General features: G+C 49.3%; 1 protein-coding gene across 2 annotated transcripts in view; it reads right to left on the reverse strand.

Moving 5' to 3' along the window:
* Window positions 1–15,071, reverse strand: part of ASH1L (ASH1 like histone lysine methyltransferase) — a 76,549-nt gene that overhangs the window by 48,815 nt on the left and 12,663 nt on the right. For both annotated transcript variants that reach the window (XM_081891287.1, XM_081891286.1), the window contains exon 3: window positions 1,839–6,666. In XM_081891287.1, coding sequence (XP_081747413.1) covers window positions 1,839–6,666 — 4,828 coding nt within the window. The remainder of the gene's footprint in view (window positions 1–1,838; window positions 6,667–15,071) is intronic.

Raw genomic sequence — 15,071 nt, forward strand, 5'->3', positions numbered from 1 at the left:
AAGCAAACCACCCATAAATAGACACCAACAGATGCTGTAACTGAAGAGACTGTCATTCAGCACTCAATGGCAAATAATATTTATACCACCAAAAAATGAAAAAATTATCCATCTGAATGTAACAGCTTATCTAATGTATAAATCCCACATCCAACCCATTTCTTACACACACACTTGACATTCCCAGGACATGATGTAAAGGACCTCAGAGTAGCCACCCTGAAAGAAAGAGACTTTCAAAGGGAGGCTGCAGTATGAAACTGCCGAATTACACCATATAAAAGGGTTCAATGCTATCACATGTGGAATGAATCAAAATAGCACCCTGCCTGTGTCGATTGGTTTACCAATGCCAGGATGTCTTGTGTCATCAGCGACTGTTTTGCTAATTACCACTGTTTATTTCACACTCTCATTGTCCTTGTACTTTCCACACTTAATCCCCTTCTGATGTCACTCTTTACAATTCCCTTGCCCCATTATGTATGTATATATACTTGCAACTCAGGATAACACTTCCTGTATCTAGCAGAGCGGGCTGTAGACTACAAAGGTTTAATGATTTGTTTAGCCTTTAAGGTGCCACAAGTGACTAACACAGCTACCCCTCTAAAAACAGAGCATGATATTGAGAAACAGCAACTGGCCATTCAACATAATTATTTCCAATTACTAGGAGATGGAATCACATTTGTATGGTGTCAGGATTATAAAAGACCTGGGATTCTCTCCAGTTGCCACTGGCTCCCCCTACAGAATCAGGCCTTTTTGCCCTTTGCTAAGAACATATCCCGCTGCCAGCACACTAGGAAAGAGCGACATGTAGCATTGGTCCTTACACAAATGACCTGATTTTGGGGTGGGGGTGGGGGTGGGGGTGGGGGGTGGCACTGCAGCTCAGAGGCAGAACTTCTACTTTGCCTTGGTTCAATCTCCAACTCAGGTAGTAGGTAAAGGGGAAAATACCTCCCCCAATATTTTAATCTTATTTATCTATACAAAAACAGTTTTAAAACTGCTTAATATAGTTTTTTAAAAAATCTAAGCAATCTAAAACAATATTGTTAAAGCATAAATGCAACAAATGTCTTGGAGAGCCACTGCCAATCAGAGTATTAGTGCAGCTGCTTTGCATGCAGGAAGACCAGGCTTCAATCTCTGGCATCTCCAGGTAGGCTGGGGAAGATTTCCTGTCTGAAACCCTGGAAAGTCACTGCCCATTGGTGTGGACAATAGTGGACCAATAAGTGTGGCTCACTGTAAGTCAAGAGTAACGGGCTAGATGAACCAACAAGGACCAAACACAAAACTGGGGTAGCATCATAGGCAGGCAAAAAAGAAAAAAAAGATGAAAGGCTGACCAGGGGACAGGAGTTACTGCAATATTTTGTTGCTAAAAATGTGCTCGTGTAAAAATCTCTTCCCCCGCCCCCTCCAAAAAACCCACCATGTTAAACTCACAACAAACATGGGGAGTTTCCTCCTCTCTTTTTAGATGGACCAGTGGTCTGATCTGGTATACAGCAGTTTCTTATGTTCATTTGGCAGAGTGCATGAAGCCTCTGGATCGACTAGGCTGCTCTGAACCTGGACACACCTGGTCAGCAGGTCAGCCCCCTCTGCTTGATGTACTTCAAGCTCCAGGTCTCTGGGAACATGGGCTGGAAAACATCCCCACCCCCAGGCAGGTCTAGATTTGCATACAACTGCTCATGACCCCAGAACCTTCTTTTTCCACCCGCCTGACATGATGAAGTGGTGGCAGTTTCAGCCTTGCTAATTCCAGGTGCTGTTTAAAAGATTGCATTGGCACACATACAAGAGTAGAGGTCTCTTACCTGACAAGGTTGGCCCTGCCTTCTCCATAGGGGGCAACGTCTCCTTCCGGAGAGGCCGGCTGAGCGAGGCTTCCTGGGGGCCAAAGAGTCCGGAGCCATCAGACAGTTTTTTGCGCCCGCCGGTGGCAGCAGAGCTGGAGACTCGGCAGCTGCCTATTGCACTGGTAAAAAGGTTTGTGTGCTCGTCGCTGCTGACCGGCTCGGAGCTGGGAGTGAACCTCCCCAGAGGCAGGTTGGGCGGAGTGTCTGAGCAGTCTATCTGCAGCGGCGTCTGTAGCCCCAGAGCCAGGGAGGAGTTGGGCTCTGCTGGTTCCCTCCGGACCCACTGCTCTTCCCTCCCAAGCAGGCCTTTCGAAGGGGACAGGTGTGGGCAGGCCATGTGGCAACGGTGTTTCTCCTTATGCTTGTACCTCTCACCAACGGCCTCCTTCCCAAACCGGTAGCGCTTCAGGGACTCCAGGACAGTTCGGGAAGGGCCGCTGGGCGCCAAGGTGTCAAGGGAGACCTGCGGCTGCTCTGAAGAGGAGCGGTGCTCGCGGTGCTTGTGGCGGTGGCGGTGCTTGTGCTCCAGCATCCAGCCGTAGGCCATCTCCGGTGGGACGCTGGGGTGGTAGGTGCTCATAGAGAGGAGGGGCGCCCGGCTGGCGGTGAGGAAGGCCTCCTGGCGAAGCAGCTTATGCTTCTTCTTGTGGTACTTGGCGGGGTTGAGCAGCAAGTGGCCGGTGTGCATGTATGAGGGAGGCGGCAGCGGGGTGGTGAACGAAGGGGAAGGCGGAGGCGGGTAGAGGGTCGGTGGGTACCGCCCGTAATAGCCCAGGCCGATGGGAGCGGCCGCAAGGGGAGAAGGAGAGTAAGGCATGCCATAAGACGGGTAGAACCCAGTGCCGGAGAGGGGGAAGCTGAGGCTGTGCATAAAGGGCATTTCCGCCATGGCCTCACGCATTTTGGGTGGCCGGCCTCTCTTCTTCTTCAGGTCGGGCTTTCGGATGTAGTGCAAAGGATCCAGAGGGAAGGTGGGGTGGGAGTAGAAGCTGTTGAAGTTGATGCGGAAAATCGTGGGCAGCAAGTCCCGGGAGATGAAATGGTGGCTCCTGTGGGTGATCCGGATTTCGCTCAAGCGGCTGATCAGCTCCTCTAGCTCCACCAGGAAATCAGGGTCCTGCCTGCCCCGCAGCTGCGGGTACTTCTTCTTCCTCTTCCGCTTCTGCCTCTTCATCTTGTCGTAGGCCAGGTAGTCGTGGCTGCGGCGCTTGCACTTGTGCTTGTGTTTCTCTTTGAGGCTGCTCAGGACCGTCGAGGTCTCGGGGGGGACGAGGGAGATATGGTCGAAGGAGTGCCGCCGCTTCTTCGGGCCGCAGAACTTCTCCGCCCTGTCAGAAGTGCTGTTGTTGTCGGTCCCGATCCCGCTGTCGCTGGGAATCGTCTCGTCGCTGTGGGACTCGCTGATGGGCGACGGAGTGGCTTCCTTCAGCGAGCCGAGTTCGCTCATGTGGGATGGGGAATTGGGGAGAAGAGTTGGTGGGGAGAGCCGCCTCCGGGCCCTCGAGGCCTTCCGCATTGCCAGGGTCTGAACCACGCTTCCCTGCCTGGAGTGGAGGTGCAGATAGGGCACCGAGTTGGGCTCCACAAAGCCCATGTCGCTGCTGACGGGGCTCTGCCCTCCGCTTACCCCAGATGACTGAGAACAAACGGGTGAAGGGAGAATCTCAGGGTTATTTGTGGCTGAAGGGAGCAAAGGAGCCACTGCTTGTCCGAGCACCGTCCCCGTCGCCTGCTGGGCAGACTTTTCAAGAAGAGTCAAGCTGTCAGCATTAGCGGCCAAGATGCCATTCAGGAGAGCTTTCGGCTTCCTGCCTCGCCTCTTTCCTATGTAGATTGTTCCTTTCTTGCTGACGTTGATCTGCTGGCCTAGTTTCGAGCCAAACGTGGCAGCGAGGGTCGACACTGTCGTGTGGAGCTTGGATTGCACGTTCCCTTTATTTGGTTCTGTCGCAGTAGACGAGAGGATTTGATTCAAGAGCTTCTTCCGCTTCAGCGTCTTCATCTTGTTGATTTTCCTGATGATGGTTTTCATCAGCTGCCCGTTGCTGCGCTTGCTCTCCTTGCGGTCCGGCTCTACCTCAAGGTCAGTCATGTTGCAGGCGCTCGTCTTCCCAGGCTCCTCGGGGCCTCCTAACGGGCTTGCTACTTCAAAGAAATCCTCGCTCTGCCGCTGGTCGCTTTCACAATCCAGCTTGTTGGAACTGTCCGCAGTGACAAAGGGCGCCACAGAGAGGACAGGGGGTTTCATCTTGACCCCTGATCTGATCTGCCTCTTCGGACGGCCCCTCTTCTTGGGGAAAGCTTGCTCTGTGAGGCTCTGCTGAAAAGACGGGATCTCCACCTCTGGGTGCAGCACTGGAGGTTCTTGCTCTTCCTTCGACTGCACTGAAAACACTTTAGAGGCAGGAATCTTCAGGGTCCGCTTCGGGGGGCCCTCCAGGTGGGGCATCTCTTTGGATTTCGACCTGCCCCTTTTGGACTTGTACATTTCAGGCAGCAGGTCGTCCGAGATGCACCCAACGGAAGCCTGCATGTGAGGACTGTAAAATTTGCTCGGCTCCTTCTCAACACTGCTGAGCAGAGAGAGGGACTGTATGCTACTGGACTTGCTGAGCTTTGGCAACTGGCGCTTGACAAACTCGTGCTGGGCAAAGGAAGGCGGGCCTGCGCTTTTGAAGAGCTTGGCCTGATCTAGGCTACTGTTTGACAGCACGCTGCAAGAAATGTTCTTGAAAAGCTCAGGCCTCCCCAATTCTAGGCCTTTGGGAGGCCGGCAAGTGCTCCTGGAGACTACCTTAGTCCAGCGCGGCTTCCTTCCTTTCCTTTTCTTCAGAGGTGTTGCTTGCGGGCCGCCGCCACTACTGCTCAGAGTTTCCACCCCCTGGCAGGGTTTACCTGATGCAGCCATGGCACCAATCTTTAGAAAGGGCTTATTGTTGAACAAACTGGAGAAGCTAACCACCGAAGGGGCAACAGTGGCACGGGTGTTAGAGTCAGTTGCCAGGCTGGGCTTCCTGCCTAAGGTGGGGCTCGGTTTGGGGTCATCGGCATGCACAGCTTTGGAACCGTTTAATTCCCTGCCGACCCCTTTGCCAGCAGCGTGTGAGCCAGGATTCGGCACCCGGTTCATACTTGAGCGCGTGCTGTCAGAGGCAAACGGGGTCTTGCTAATCTGCTCGGAAATTCCTTCTAAGAGCTCAGGCGTGCTATTTAAATGTAGAGGGTTGGAAGCTAACTGAGCCAAGGTTGCTGTGGGGCTACGCGTTAAAGCAGTGACAGAGGCGGCTGGGGAGGGGGAGGGGAGGCCCCCCTCCCCAACAGCACTGAATGGAGATTTGGCGGTAGATACATCAGAAGCGCCTCCTGAAGTCCTGAATTCGGGGGAAGTGCAATACACGGGCAGTTGTTTATCATGCTTGGGTGCTTCAAACGTGCCCCTTTCACTGGAAGAGGAGCTGTCCTGCTGACTGCAGGCCCCTTCCTTGCCTCCACCTGACGCTTCTTTTTGAACCGTTACCTTTTCTGGGATGCTTTCTTTACTCTGCCTTGCAACATGCTTCTCAAAAGGCTTACTGCCCACACTGTCTTTCAAGAGGCCTGGCGGCAAAGGACTTTCGTGACTTATGACATTCGCAGAACACCGTTTGAAGGGTTCCACAGAAGGGTGAGCAGCATCTGCCTTCAAAGCCCCCGAGTCCTTATTGGCCAGCCCACACAGACTGCTGCTGGTCCCTGCCATTTTCTTCCCAGAGTCCTTAGCAGCCAAGGCCGCTGGAATGCCAACCCCCGGTGGCTTCTTTCCAGACTCTTTAGTAATCAATCCAATTGGGCTGCTAGCCCCCAGAGGCTTCTTTCCAGCGTCTTTATTCACCAATCCGCTTGAAGCACCAAGCCCTGGCAGCTTCTTTCCAGAGTCCCTGCTGACCAATCCGATCGGCCCATCTGACCCTGGATGTTTCCTCCCAGCATCCTTATTAAAAAATACAATTGGACCGCCTGGTCCAGGTAGCTTCTTCCCAGGGTCTTTGTTAACCAATCCAGGTGGACTAACAGTCCCCAGCATCTTTTTCCCAGAATCCTTGGGAAGTAATCCAACCGGACTGTTAGTCCCCAGAAGCCTTTTCCCAGAATCCTTGCTGACTAGCCCAACTGGCATGCCAGACAACAGTGGTTTCCTTCCGATTTCCTTGCTGACCAATCCCATTGGGGAGCCAAGGATCGGTAGCTTCTTCCCACAGTCCTTGCTAACTAGCCCAGGCATGCTGGGGCAAGGCCCTGGTTGCTTTTTGCTCCCAGAGTCCTTGCTGACTAGTCCAGCACCACTACTAACCCCCGGTGGCTTCCTTGCAAAGTCCTTGTTACTCAAAGCAACGCCCATAGTGCCGCTTCCAAGCTGTTTCTTTACAAAGTCCTTGCTCGCCGGCACGGTCACAGCCCCAACCACTGGCAGCTTCTTTCCGGAGTCTTTAGCAAATCCAGAAGCAATTCCCATGAAGGGCTTCTTTTGCTTCGTTTTGGAAGACTTTGACGGAGGGCAAGTTGCAATAAGCTGAGCCAGTTTTTCTGTCACCGTTGGTGCTCCATTCATCTGAGCTCTGTCCTTTGAGTCTGGGTCGCGACTACTGGCCGGAGTGGAAAGTGCTGACTTCCCATAATCGGTCACTTCGGAGCGCAGCGGCGAAAGTTTCTTTGAAAGAGGGCTGCTCTCCCTCGGCCTGCCCTCGGCTGCAGAGCTGTCAGTCGGCGCTGTGGCTTCTCCACTCTTCTTGAACAGCTTTGACGGGTCCTATGCATTTAAAGAAAAAGAATGAGAAAAGCTTTAAGCACCCAGGCATCAGCAAGGGAGGATGCACTCCTTGTATCATATTGGTTTGCACTGGCAGGCCTAGGGGAAATGTTTCTGAGGTACCAACGCTGTGTGAGCCAGGAGAAGGATCAGATTTTGTTATTTTCCCAACCCCATCTACTGGCAACGCAGACACAGGCCTTTGCTATTTGGTTAATGGGTCATTTCTGTTTGTGAAGTACTGCAGGGCTGGAAACCAGGGGGCCAAGAGGCATTGGCAGGGCAAATATGGGGGGAATGGAGGGAAACGGATTGTACCAACAAAGAAAAGTGGAATTTGGTTTCTACATGTACAAGTCAAACATCTAGTATCTTAAAAAACAAACAAAAACCTGGGGGATCTAAGTGGTTTCTCACAGGCACAGCTGGGAGAGAGGATTCAAATTCTTAGAAAGAGAAACAGAAATTTGAAGTACCATGGCCTGTACAGAGCTGAGACAATACTGCAGTTACTATGTGTTACAAATATTTTAGAACAGGAATCATCAACTAGAGGCCCCCTCCACCCGAGCTGCCAATCTTAGGGAGGGAAAGAGGGCTAGAGAGGGAGAAGTTATCTTTAGCAGGAGTGGGGAAGGCATGGCCTTCCAAAATTTGTTGGACTTCCCTCTGCATGGCTGGCAGTCAGTGATGATGAGATAGAGCAGTCTATCAACCTTCATAAGGCCATGGCTTCCCCATTCTTGCTCAACAGACTCATTGGCTGGGGACTCTGAGGTGGGAGACAGGGGTTAGAGCCTTTGCCCACACTCACACTAACTGCCAACCAGAGCTTTGGGAAGTTTGGAAAACCAAGTACTTGGGACCTTTCCAATGCTGGTTAAAGATTGCATTACTCACCCCACCCACTTTTCACATTTCCCTCACTATTTGAGAACATGCCCATCCCTTATTACTAGGACCATACAATTTATTGACTCAAAGGAATTCTTTCATTCATACATTTCAGTAATTAATATTTCATTCACAGCACCTCAAGCACACTGGGGGATTTCCAGAACACACAGAGAAGCAGCCCCTGCTCTGCCAAGGAGCTCGTCGGCTGACTGGAGACATGATTTAGTATATGCAAGCAAGGGTAAGAGACCAGGAAAGGAAACACACAGGGTGCATGGTTCTGTAGTTAGGCTGGATGTGCTGGTAGAGCAGCAGCAGGTTAATAGCCGCAGGCGTTTATAGGCAACTAAGAGGGTAAGCAGGCAGGCCAGCAAGCGCTGGCTAATGGAACAGTGGCCATTAAAAGGGGCACGGGTTCCTTGCCAGGTCAAAGTAAAAAATGGGAGGCCCAGGAAAGCAAGACTATTGCTTGTTATTTATTGTATACACCACCATTCTTCTATGGTTAGGCCTTCTAAGATGGCTTACGACAAATAATAAAACTGGCTAGATCCAGGAACCAAAGTCAAGAGTTGAATCAAATATGAAAATGGTTGTCAGGTTCAGCAAAAAGCTTGGACAAACAGAAATATTATTGTGTGTGAAATAGGGTTGAATCTATGGGTCCCGGCACTCTGCCACACTCCTGATTCTGTTGCATGGAAGATCTAAATGGCCCGCAGCTTAATAGGTGCTTGTAGTAAGTGGAGCACCACAAGGTGCTACTTTGGCCCAAGGTGTGAAGACCTGGGCTCAAATCCCACACTGGGCCATAAGAAGCTCTTTGCCAAATCATGCTCCCTCTTAGCTTTGCCTACCTTCTGCCCAGAGCGGGTTCAAGGACAAAATGGGAAAGCAAAATGTAGGCTGATCTGACACCTTGGGAATGGTGCTAATGTAATAAATAAAGGGCAAGTAATTATGTTGATGAAACAAGGCTACAGTGGAAGCATCCATTGTGGGGTAATTTTAAGCACCTGGCAAGGAGGCTTAGTGTTAACAGGGTGGGGCAAGAACATGAAGGGAGGAAAGTTCCTTCCCGTAAAATAATGTCCAAGAAAGTTGACAAAACTCCCAGTGATGTGGGTTTTCCAGCAAATTCTGAATTGGAAAGACTTCCAGAAAACTTTCCTATGCAAACAAGGGTACTTTGCATTGGAAAATATTCAGTTTGCTGCAGAAAAAAATTCTGATGCCCTAATTCAGCATGCTTATTTTACATGCATTTAATAAAGCTAAAAGCTTTGAAATTGCCAAGCCTGCCTTATATTTATTTGCAATCAGCTTCGAGTCATTGTTACGAAATGGAAGATTTTCCACAGAAAAAAACAAAAGCACTTGAAAAACCTCCATGTCGCTAATTAAGCCAATAAAACAAAACCAGCACAGCTAGGCAGAAGCAGGAATTGGCAGAGCGTTCCCTCATGCTCAGGAATTCCATAAAGACTCCCTTGAAAAGCAGCCTTTGCTTGCTACCTAAACACCAACAGAGAGGGGACCAAACAAACTACCCCAGGGAGCTCCACTGCTGAAAAGTCCTGTCCCAGATAACAAGAGACACTCAGCACAGGGCCTCTGGGAGATCAAGGTATTGCATGGGAGCGGGTGGTCCTTAACGTACCCTGAACTCAGACCACTTAGGGGTTTCGAGCATCTGTTTTCAACTGGCCTGAAGTGGGTTGCACCAGCAGCATCAGAGCCACCTGCTTTGCTTATTCAAGACTTCTAAGAAAAGGCAAGAGAAACATTGGCACCTACAGAAAGAAATTTAAATGCAGGCCCTGTGTTTCAGTTATTAGCACCTATAATACTGTTTATAGTTACATTACAAGCAAACCTGAACAAATAATCAGACCATGAAGACCAGAAAGCATTTAAACCATTTTTTAAAACCCACAAGCAGGTAGGAATTAAAATAAGCCAAAGGCCTGGAGGAACAGGTAAGCTCTTACCTGCCCACATAAAAACTTTAACAATCTGCCCTTCAGCTTCTTGAAGGAAAGGTGAGATATAAACACAAAAATTAAATAATGTAAATCTCCTAGGCTTACTGCAGATTGGAGCTAACAGCAGGTCCCTGACCAAAAGTATGAAAAGGGCTAGTGGCCAAAGTTATGGCCTGAATAAATATGGCGCTAAAACCTTGCTGAAGCTAAGCAGGTCTGCATCTGTTCAGCACCTGGATAGGAGTTTGCCAGGGAGTACCAGGTACTCTGCCCTCGTGGAAGAAACGTAGGATATAAAACACAAAAAATAATAAATGCTGCCATTCAGAATGTTCCACAGAACAGAATCTCAATCTTTATATTACTACAGCCCAGTACAAGGCAGATTCCCTAAACTTGGTGCACCACAAGTTTTTTTTTAAGAAGTACAACTCCTATCAGCTATTGGGCCATGCTGGCTAAAGCTGATGGAAGTTTGGGAGTCTAACAACATCTGGGGGGCAGCAAGTTGAAGAAAGGCTGCTGTAAAGGTAAGCCAGCATTATGATCCTGCTTTGCAGGTGAGGAGTGGAGGCAGAGAGCACAGCACCTTGCCCAAAGCCACCAGTGAGTCTTGGGGCTGAGGTGGGATGCTGCCCAGGAAAGTGGGGGGGCTCACAGCTGCTGCTCTTAAGCCACCTCAATTAACGTACAACCTTTAGAACATGGCAGGCTTTGATCTCCTCCCAAGCTTGGGCTTCCCTTCTCATCCTGCCAACTGCTTGCCTTGAACCTTAACCAAGCTCAGTTGCTACTAGAGGCCCTGCTGCGACAGACAGACAGACAGACAGACAGACAGAGGGTGGATGCCTCTCGATCCTGCTCTGTTGTTTACTTTGAAAGCTGCTGGCGCTGGAGGGATTTTGTAGCAGAGAGAGAGGAGAGGAGAGGAGTCTGGCACCAAGCCCAGCTTTGCCACGGCAGCTGCAATAGTATGTACATTCTTGCTTGAGCCTTACATTTGCAGAGAGAGAAGGGTTTCTGCTTCCTTCGCGTGCACATATGGAACAGGCAGCTGAGGAGGCAGCCACAATCTGCCCTACGGCACTGGAGTCAAAAGCAAGGGCCCATTCTCATTCCCAAAATAGCCACCAAGGGTGCTTGGGGCTCCCTTACATGGCAAAAGGAACAAGCCTTCAAGCTCCTGCCTCTGCACAGTGTAAATGCGCTCAGCGGAGTGCAGCACGCTCCCAAGGGAAAAACACTATCCTGACCGGGGCTCCAGAGCTTGTTTGGACAGGTTTTCCCCCCTTTATGCAGTGCTACCCGCTGTGTTCTCTCAGCCCCCAGCTTTGTTTTTCTTCCAGACTTAAGCTGGGCCACATATTGAATATTTTACTTCCTCTTGTTGTGGTCTGGGAGGGAGGAGAAAGCTCTCCAAGACAACATGGGCAATGCATAGGCCTTGGAAACTATGCCCCACCTATTCCTAATGCCATTAGGCACTCAGCCAAGGACCACCTTTAAGGCAGCAAACAGAATCTGCTCTGGGGCTTTTAGTGGTCTGGCTCCAGTGTCTTGCCTCCTGTGCCATCAGCATTCTGCTTCCATGTTTCCATAGCTGGCACTTCAATACTTTGAGGGCAATGTCAAGGCTGCCGTTACCAGCCTGCCTGGGTGTTCAAGTCAAGCTGATCCCTAGGGACAATCCCTGTCCACTAAGCCCTATAAACACCATCCTCAGAACTTGCTCCCCAGCACAAGCAACCCATCACTGGTGTGAGGGCAATGCCTGCCTAGGCTCCTGCCTCCCATCAGGGATTTCTACTCTGGAACTCAGATCTTCGTGATCTGCTGCCAGAATATGGCCCTTGGAGTGGACCACATACCTGCTTCAAGCTCACTTGGACTGGCTGGCAGCTACTCTGCCCTACAAAGTCCTGGAACATAACTCTTCCCAAGACCAGAAAAAACAATCCCACATCACACCTTCACAGTGATCATTTATGTCACATGTGGGGGACCCTTTGCCTCCCCCACTATGTGTGCGTAACTGCAACTCCCATCAGCCCCAACAAGCATGGCCAACGGCCAGGGATGATGGGAGCTGCAGTTCAGCAACATGTAGGACAAAGGCACTTCTGCTCCATACAAACCCTCTTTGCTTCATCTGTCTGGCCCCTGCTTCATATCCCTCTGTCCCACCTGCAATACCTTCAGTTATAGTAACTAACTGCAGGTGGCGGGGGGAGTGTTTCCCAAAGAGAAGCTAATGAAAGATAAGTCTATCAGTTCTTAACCACAGTAACTCAATGGAATTCTGCTGAATACCAGATGCAAAGAAGAGGGGTGGGTGTCAACAACTACCCTCACCATAGTGAGTGTAGTATTGCCCCTGGTGGGTGGCCAGCCCTTCCCACCTTCTGTGATGCTGCAGTGGTGAACTGGGATCATTCCAGTGGTTGTATGGTGGTCCGCATGCAAAGCTTGGCAGCTGTGTGGGCCAAGGAGCCCAAATGCCCTTGGCTGTAAAAGGCAAACTGGCAACCTTTCCTGCTCTGCAGTAGAAAAGGTAGGCAGGAGGAGATTTGGACACTGCTGCCGAAAGGCAGTTGGGGCACCTTCAAACAGTGGTGCCCCAAACTGGAAAACTCCCTTCATCATCAGGGCTTGACAGGTGGCGGAGTGGAAAAAGAATGGCTTGTGACATAGCCAGCAAAGATGTGAAAGCCCTAAATAGGGGTTATCACCACCATGCTCTGGTTGTTGCTGCCCAGAGGCACCTGGCTGGTCACACACTGGTAAAAAACCCAGTGCCAGAAGATTAGATGGTGTTTAGGTCTAATCCAGCAAGGCAATTCCCATATTTCTACTAGTTAGAAGCCTTCTAACTTCCAACTTGATCTCACTGGGTGCCCCAAAACATAGTGTATTGCACAAACTATTGGACTGCTATTGGGGAGGGACAGATTCAGATCCCTTCTTGGCCAAGCAGCTCACTGAGTACCCTTAGCGCCTTGGAGAAAGGGCAGGATGAAAACACATTAATACATACACATATTCTCATTCTCAGTCCCAAACTATAAGGATTAACAAAACTGACCTTCCTTATAGGGTTGCTATAAAAATTAAGGGAGCATTTGCAATTTACATTTAACACTCTAAAGTGTGAAATATTATGATCCAATATTCAGCTGCATTATCTGAGAAAGGAGGCAATCCCTTCCCTTCTATGCCAGGAAAAGCTCTATGGAGCCCTCTGGAAATAGCATGCAAATGAGCTGTGGCCCCCTCTGAGCTTCTAACATATTGGAGTCTATGATTCCATTTAATCAGTGCTGTTTCCCTGTCCTGATGTAATTTAAATGATGAATACTGCTACTACTACTAATTTAATATTATTACTATTAGTATTAGTATTATTACTTTATTATTTTTTATTAAACTGTCAATAGCAGGATTGGAATGAAATCTGCACAGGGCTGTTAGCCAAAGGCTTTCTGGTACTGGTGGCAGAAAATCTGAATTGGGGCCCAGACTCATGCCTTCATAAGACACCAACCATGGGGGAATTCTGCCGCACAAGCCATATTAAAATGAAGGGGGATTGCTTAGGAGAGTTACCCAGGAGACCGTGCCCCTTGGGCTCAGGCCTGTGTATCTCACTCTCGGCTGCTCTTAATGGCACCCAGCATCTGCTGCCCAAGATGCTGCCCAAGATGGTTGCCTCACCCTGCCTACCTATAAATCTACAGCATCCTACAGAACACACTTTTAGGATTAGCTCTGCGCACAAGTTCAAGATTATTATGGCCTGGCATCTTCCTGCCCCCTGACTCTTTGAATGCATGTATGCAAACACACACACACACACACACACACACACAGAGAGAGAGAGAGAGAGAGAGAGAGAGAGAGAGAGAGAACTCTCAAACCATCTTTGTTTAGGTGTCATGGCAGAGCTTTAGCTGTGAATAAAACACAATTCCCACTCACGCCTTCCTCCCCCTCTTCTTCCCTCAGCAGCTACAAAAGCTGAAGGACAGAAGTCCCTTTTTCATGTATGGGCACCACCATTTGCCTTGTAATTTTCTAGAAGCAGCATCAGCAGCGGAGAGCCTTCTGCAGCATTCACCTGCATAGCCAAGGACACTGCAAGGATCGGAAGGATACCTGTGCTCAGCAGTTTCTCGGGGAAACGGAGAGCTTTGAGAGAACAGAAGCAAAGGTTCCATCTTGTTCCATTGTCTTAACTGCATCAACACTACAGCTGTCAATGTGGAGCTTGTTGCTGTCACCTTCGTGACTCCACATCATCTCCAAGACCGGAATAGTATCAACGCTGCTTGGCTATAAATAGGTAGAATATTCCAGTGGCTGTGTTTGCCCATCTGCGCCTCGAGCAACAAACGGCTCTGCTGCTGCAGCTTCTGGATTCTGATTTCCCAGGAAAGCACACACACACAAAAAAATCCAACCCCAACCAATACCTACCAAGTGGCTGAGCATGTTACAAACAAAGACAAAGGAAGGATTTTTTATTTTTAAGGCCTTGGGCAGATGCATTGGTACACAGATTTAAAAAGCAGCCTGCATGGACTGTAATAAAAGCACAGACAGGGCTGGGCACATGAGCTATTCCCACTGTGCAAACATCAAATATGGGCGACATTCTGAGAGTAATGTTTTCACTTTTATTATAAAAAAGGCAAGCTTCTAGTCCTCATGGTTGAAAGAACCACACTGCCAGTGCTCTGGAGATTATTGCCCTTGCCTTGCAGCTTCTGTCCTAGTTTTTTGAAGCCGGGCCCAGCCTGTAACATGTGGCTCACTAAGAGGGCACTTCTAAGCATATACAGTGGTACCTCGCAAGACGAATGCCTCATAAGACGAAAAACTCGCAAGACGAAAGAGTTTTTCATTTTTTGAGTTGCTTCGCAAGACGAATTTCCCTATGGGCTTGCTTCGCAAGACGAAAACGTTCAATGCATTCCTATGGGAATGATTTTCAATGCATTCCTATAGGAATCCGTGCTTCGCAAGACGAAAAAACTCACAGAACGAATTAATTTCGTCTTGCGAGGTACCACTGTACAGAGTATATTTCTGTCCCCACTGAGGGGCATGGTTTCTAGATCAGAGGATGTGGCTGAGAGCCAAGCTTGAACCATAATAATGACCAGTTTAGAAATTAACTACTGGATTAACCCAGGCAGACTAGTGAAGAAAAGAGTCACAAATAATGATGGATTCCTGACAACTTAGGATAAATGGGATCTCCATTGCACAGAAGGTAGCTATAGAATGCCTGCCAACAAGATGCTCTGTGCACATAAGTGGTTAACAAGAGCGGATGATGACTGACAACACCAATTCAGGAGATACCAAACCTCTGAAACAGCCTTGGCTTCCTGCATGATGTAAATGAGCCCTCACAAAGTTTGAATCAACTCTGATCAACTCTTTCTTTAAAAAAAAATAAGAAGAATTATGGCATGTTGTCGCCATTTTCTTGCCATTTTCTGCCAGCTCCGATATTAAACA

The sequence above is a fragment of the Podarcis melisellensis genome (assembly GCF_964234715.1).
Source record: "Podarcis melisellensis genome assembly, chromosome: 16".
NCBI classification, from domain to species: domain Eukaryota; kingdom Metazoa; phylum Chordata; class Lepidosauria; order Squamata; family Lacertidae; genus Podarcis; species Podarcis melisellensis.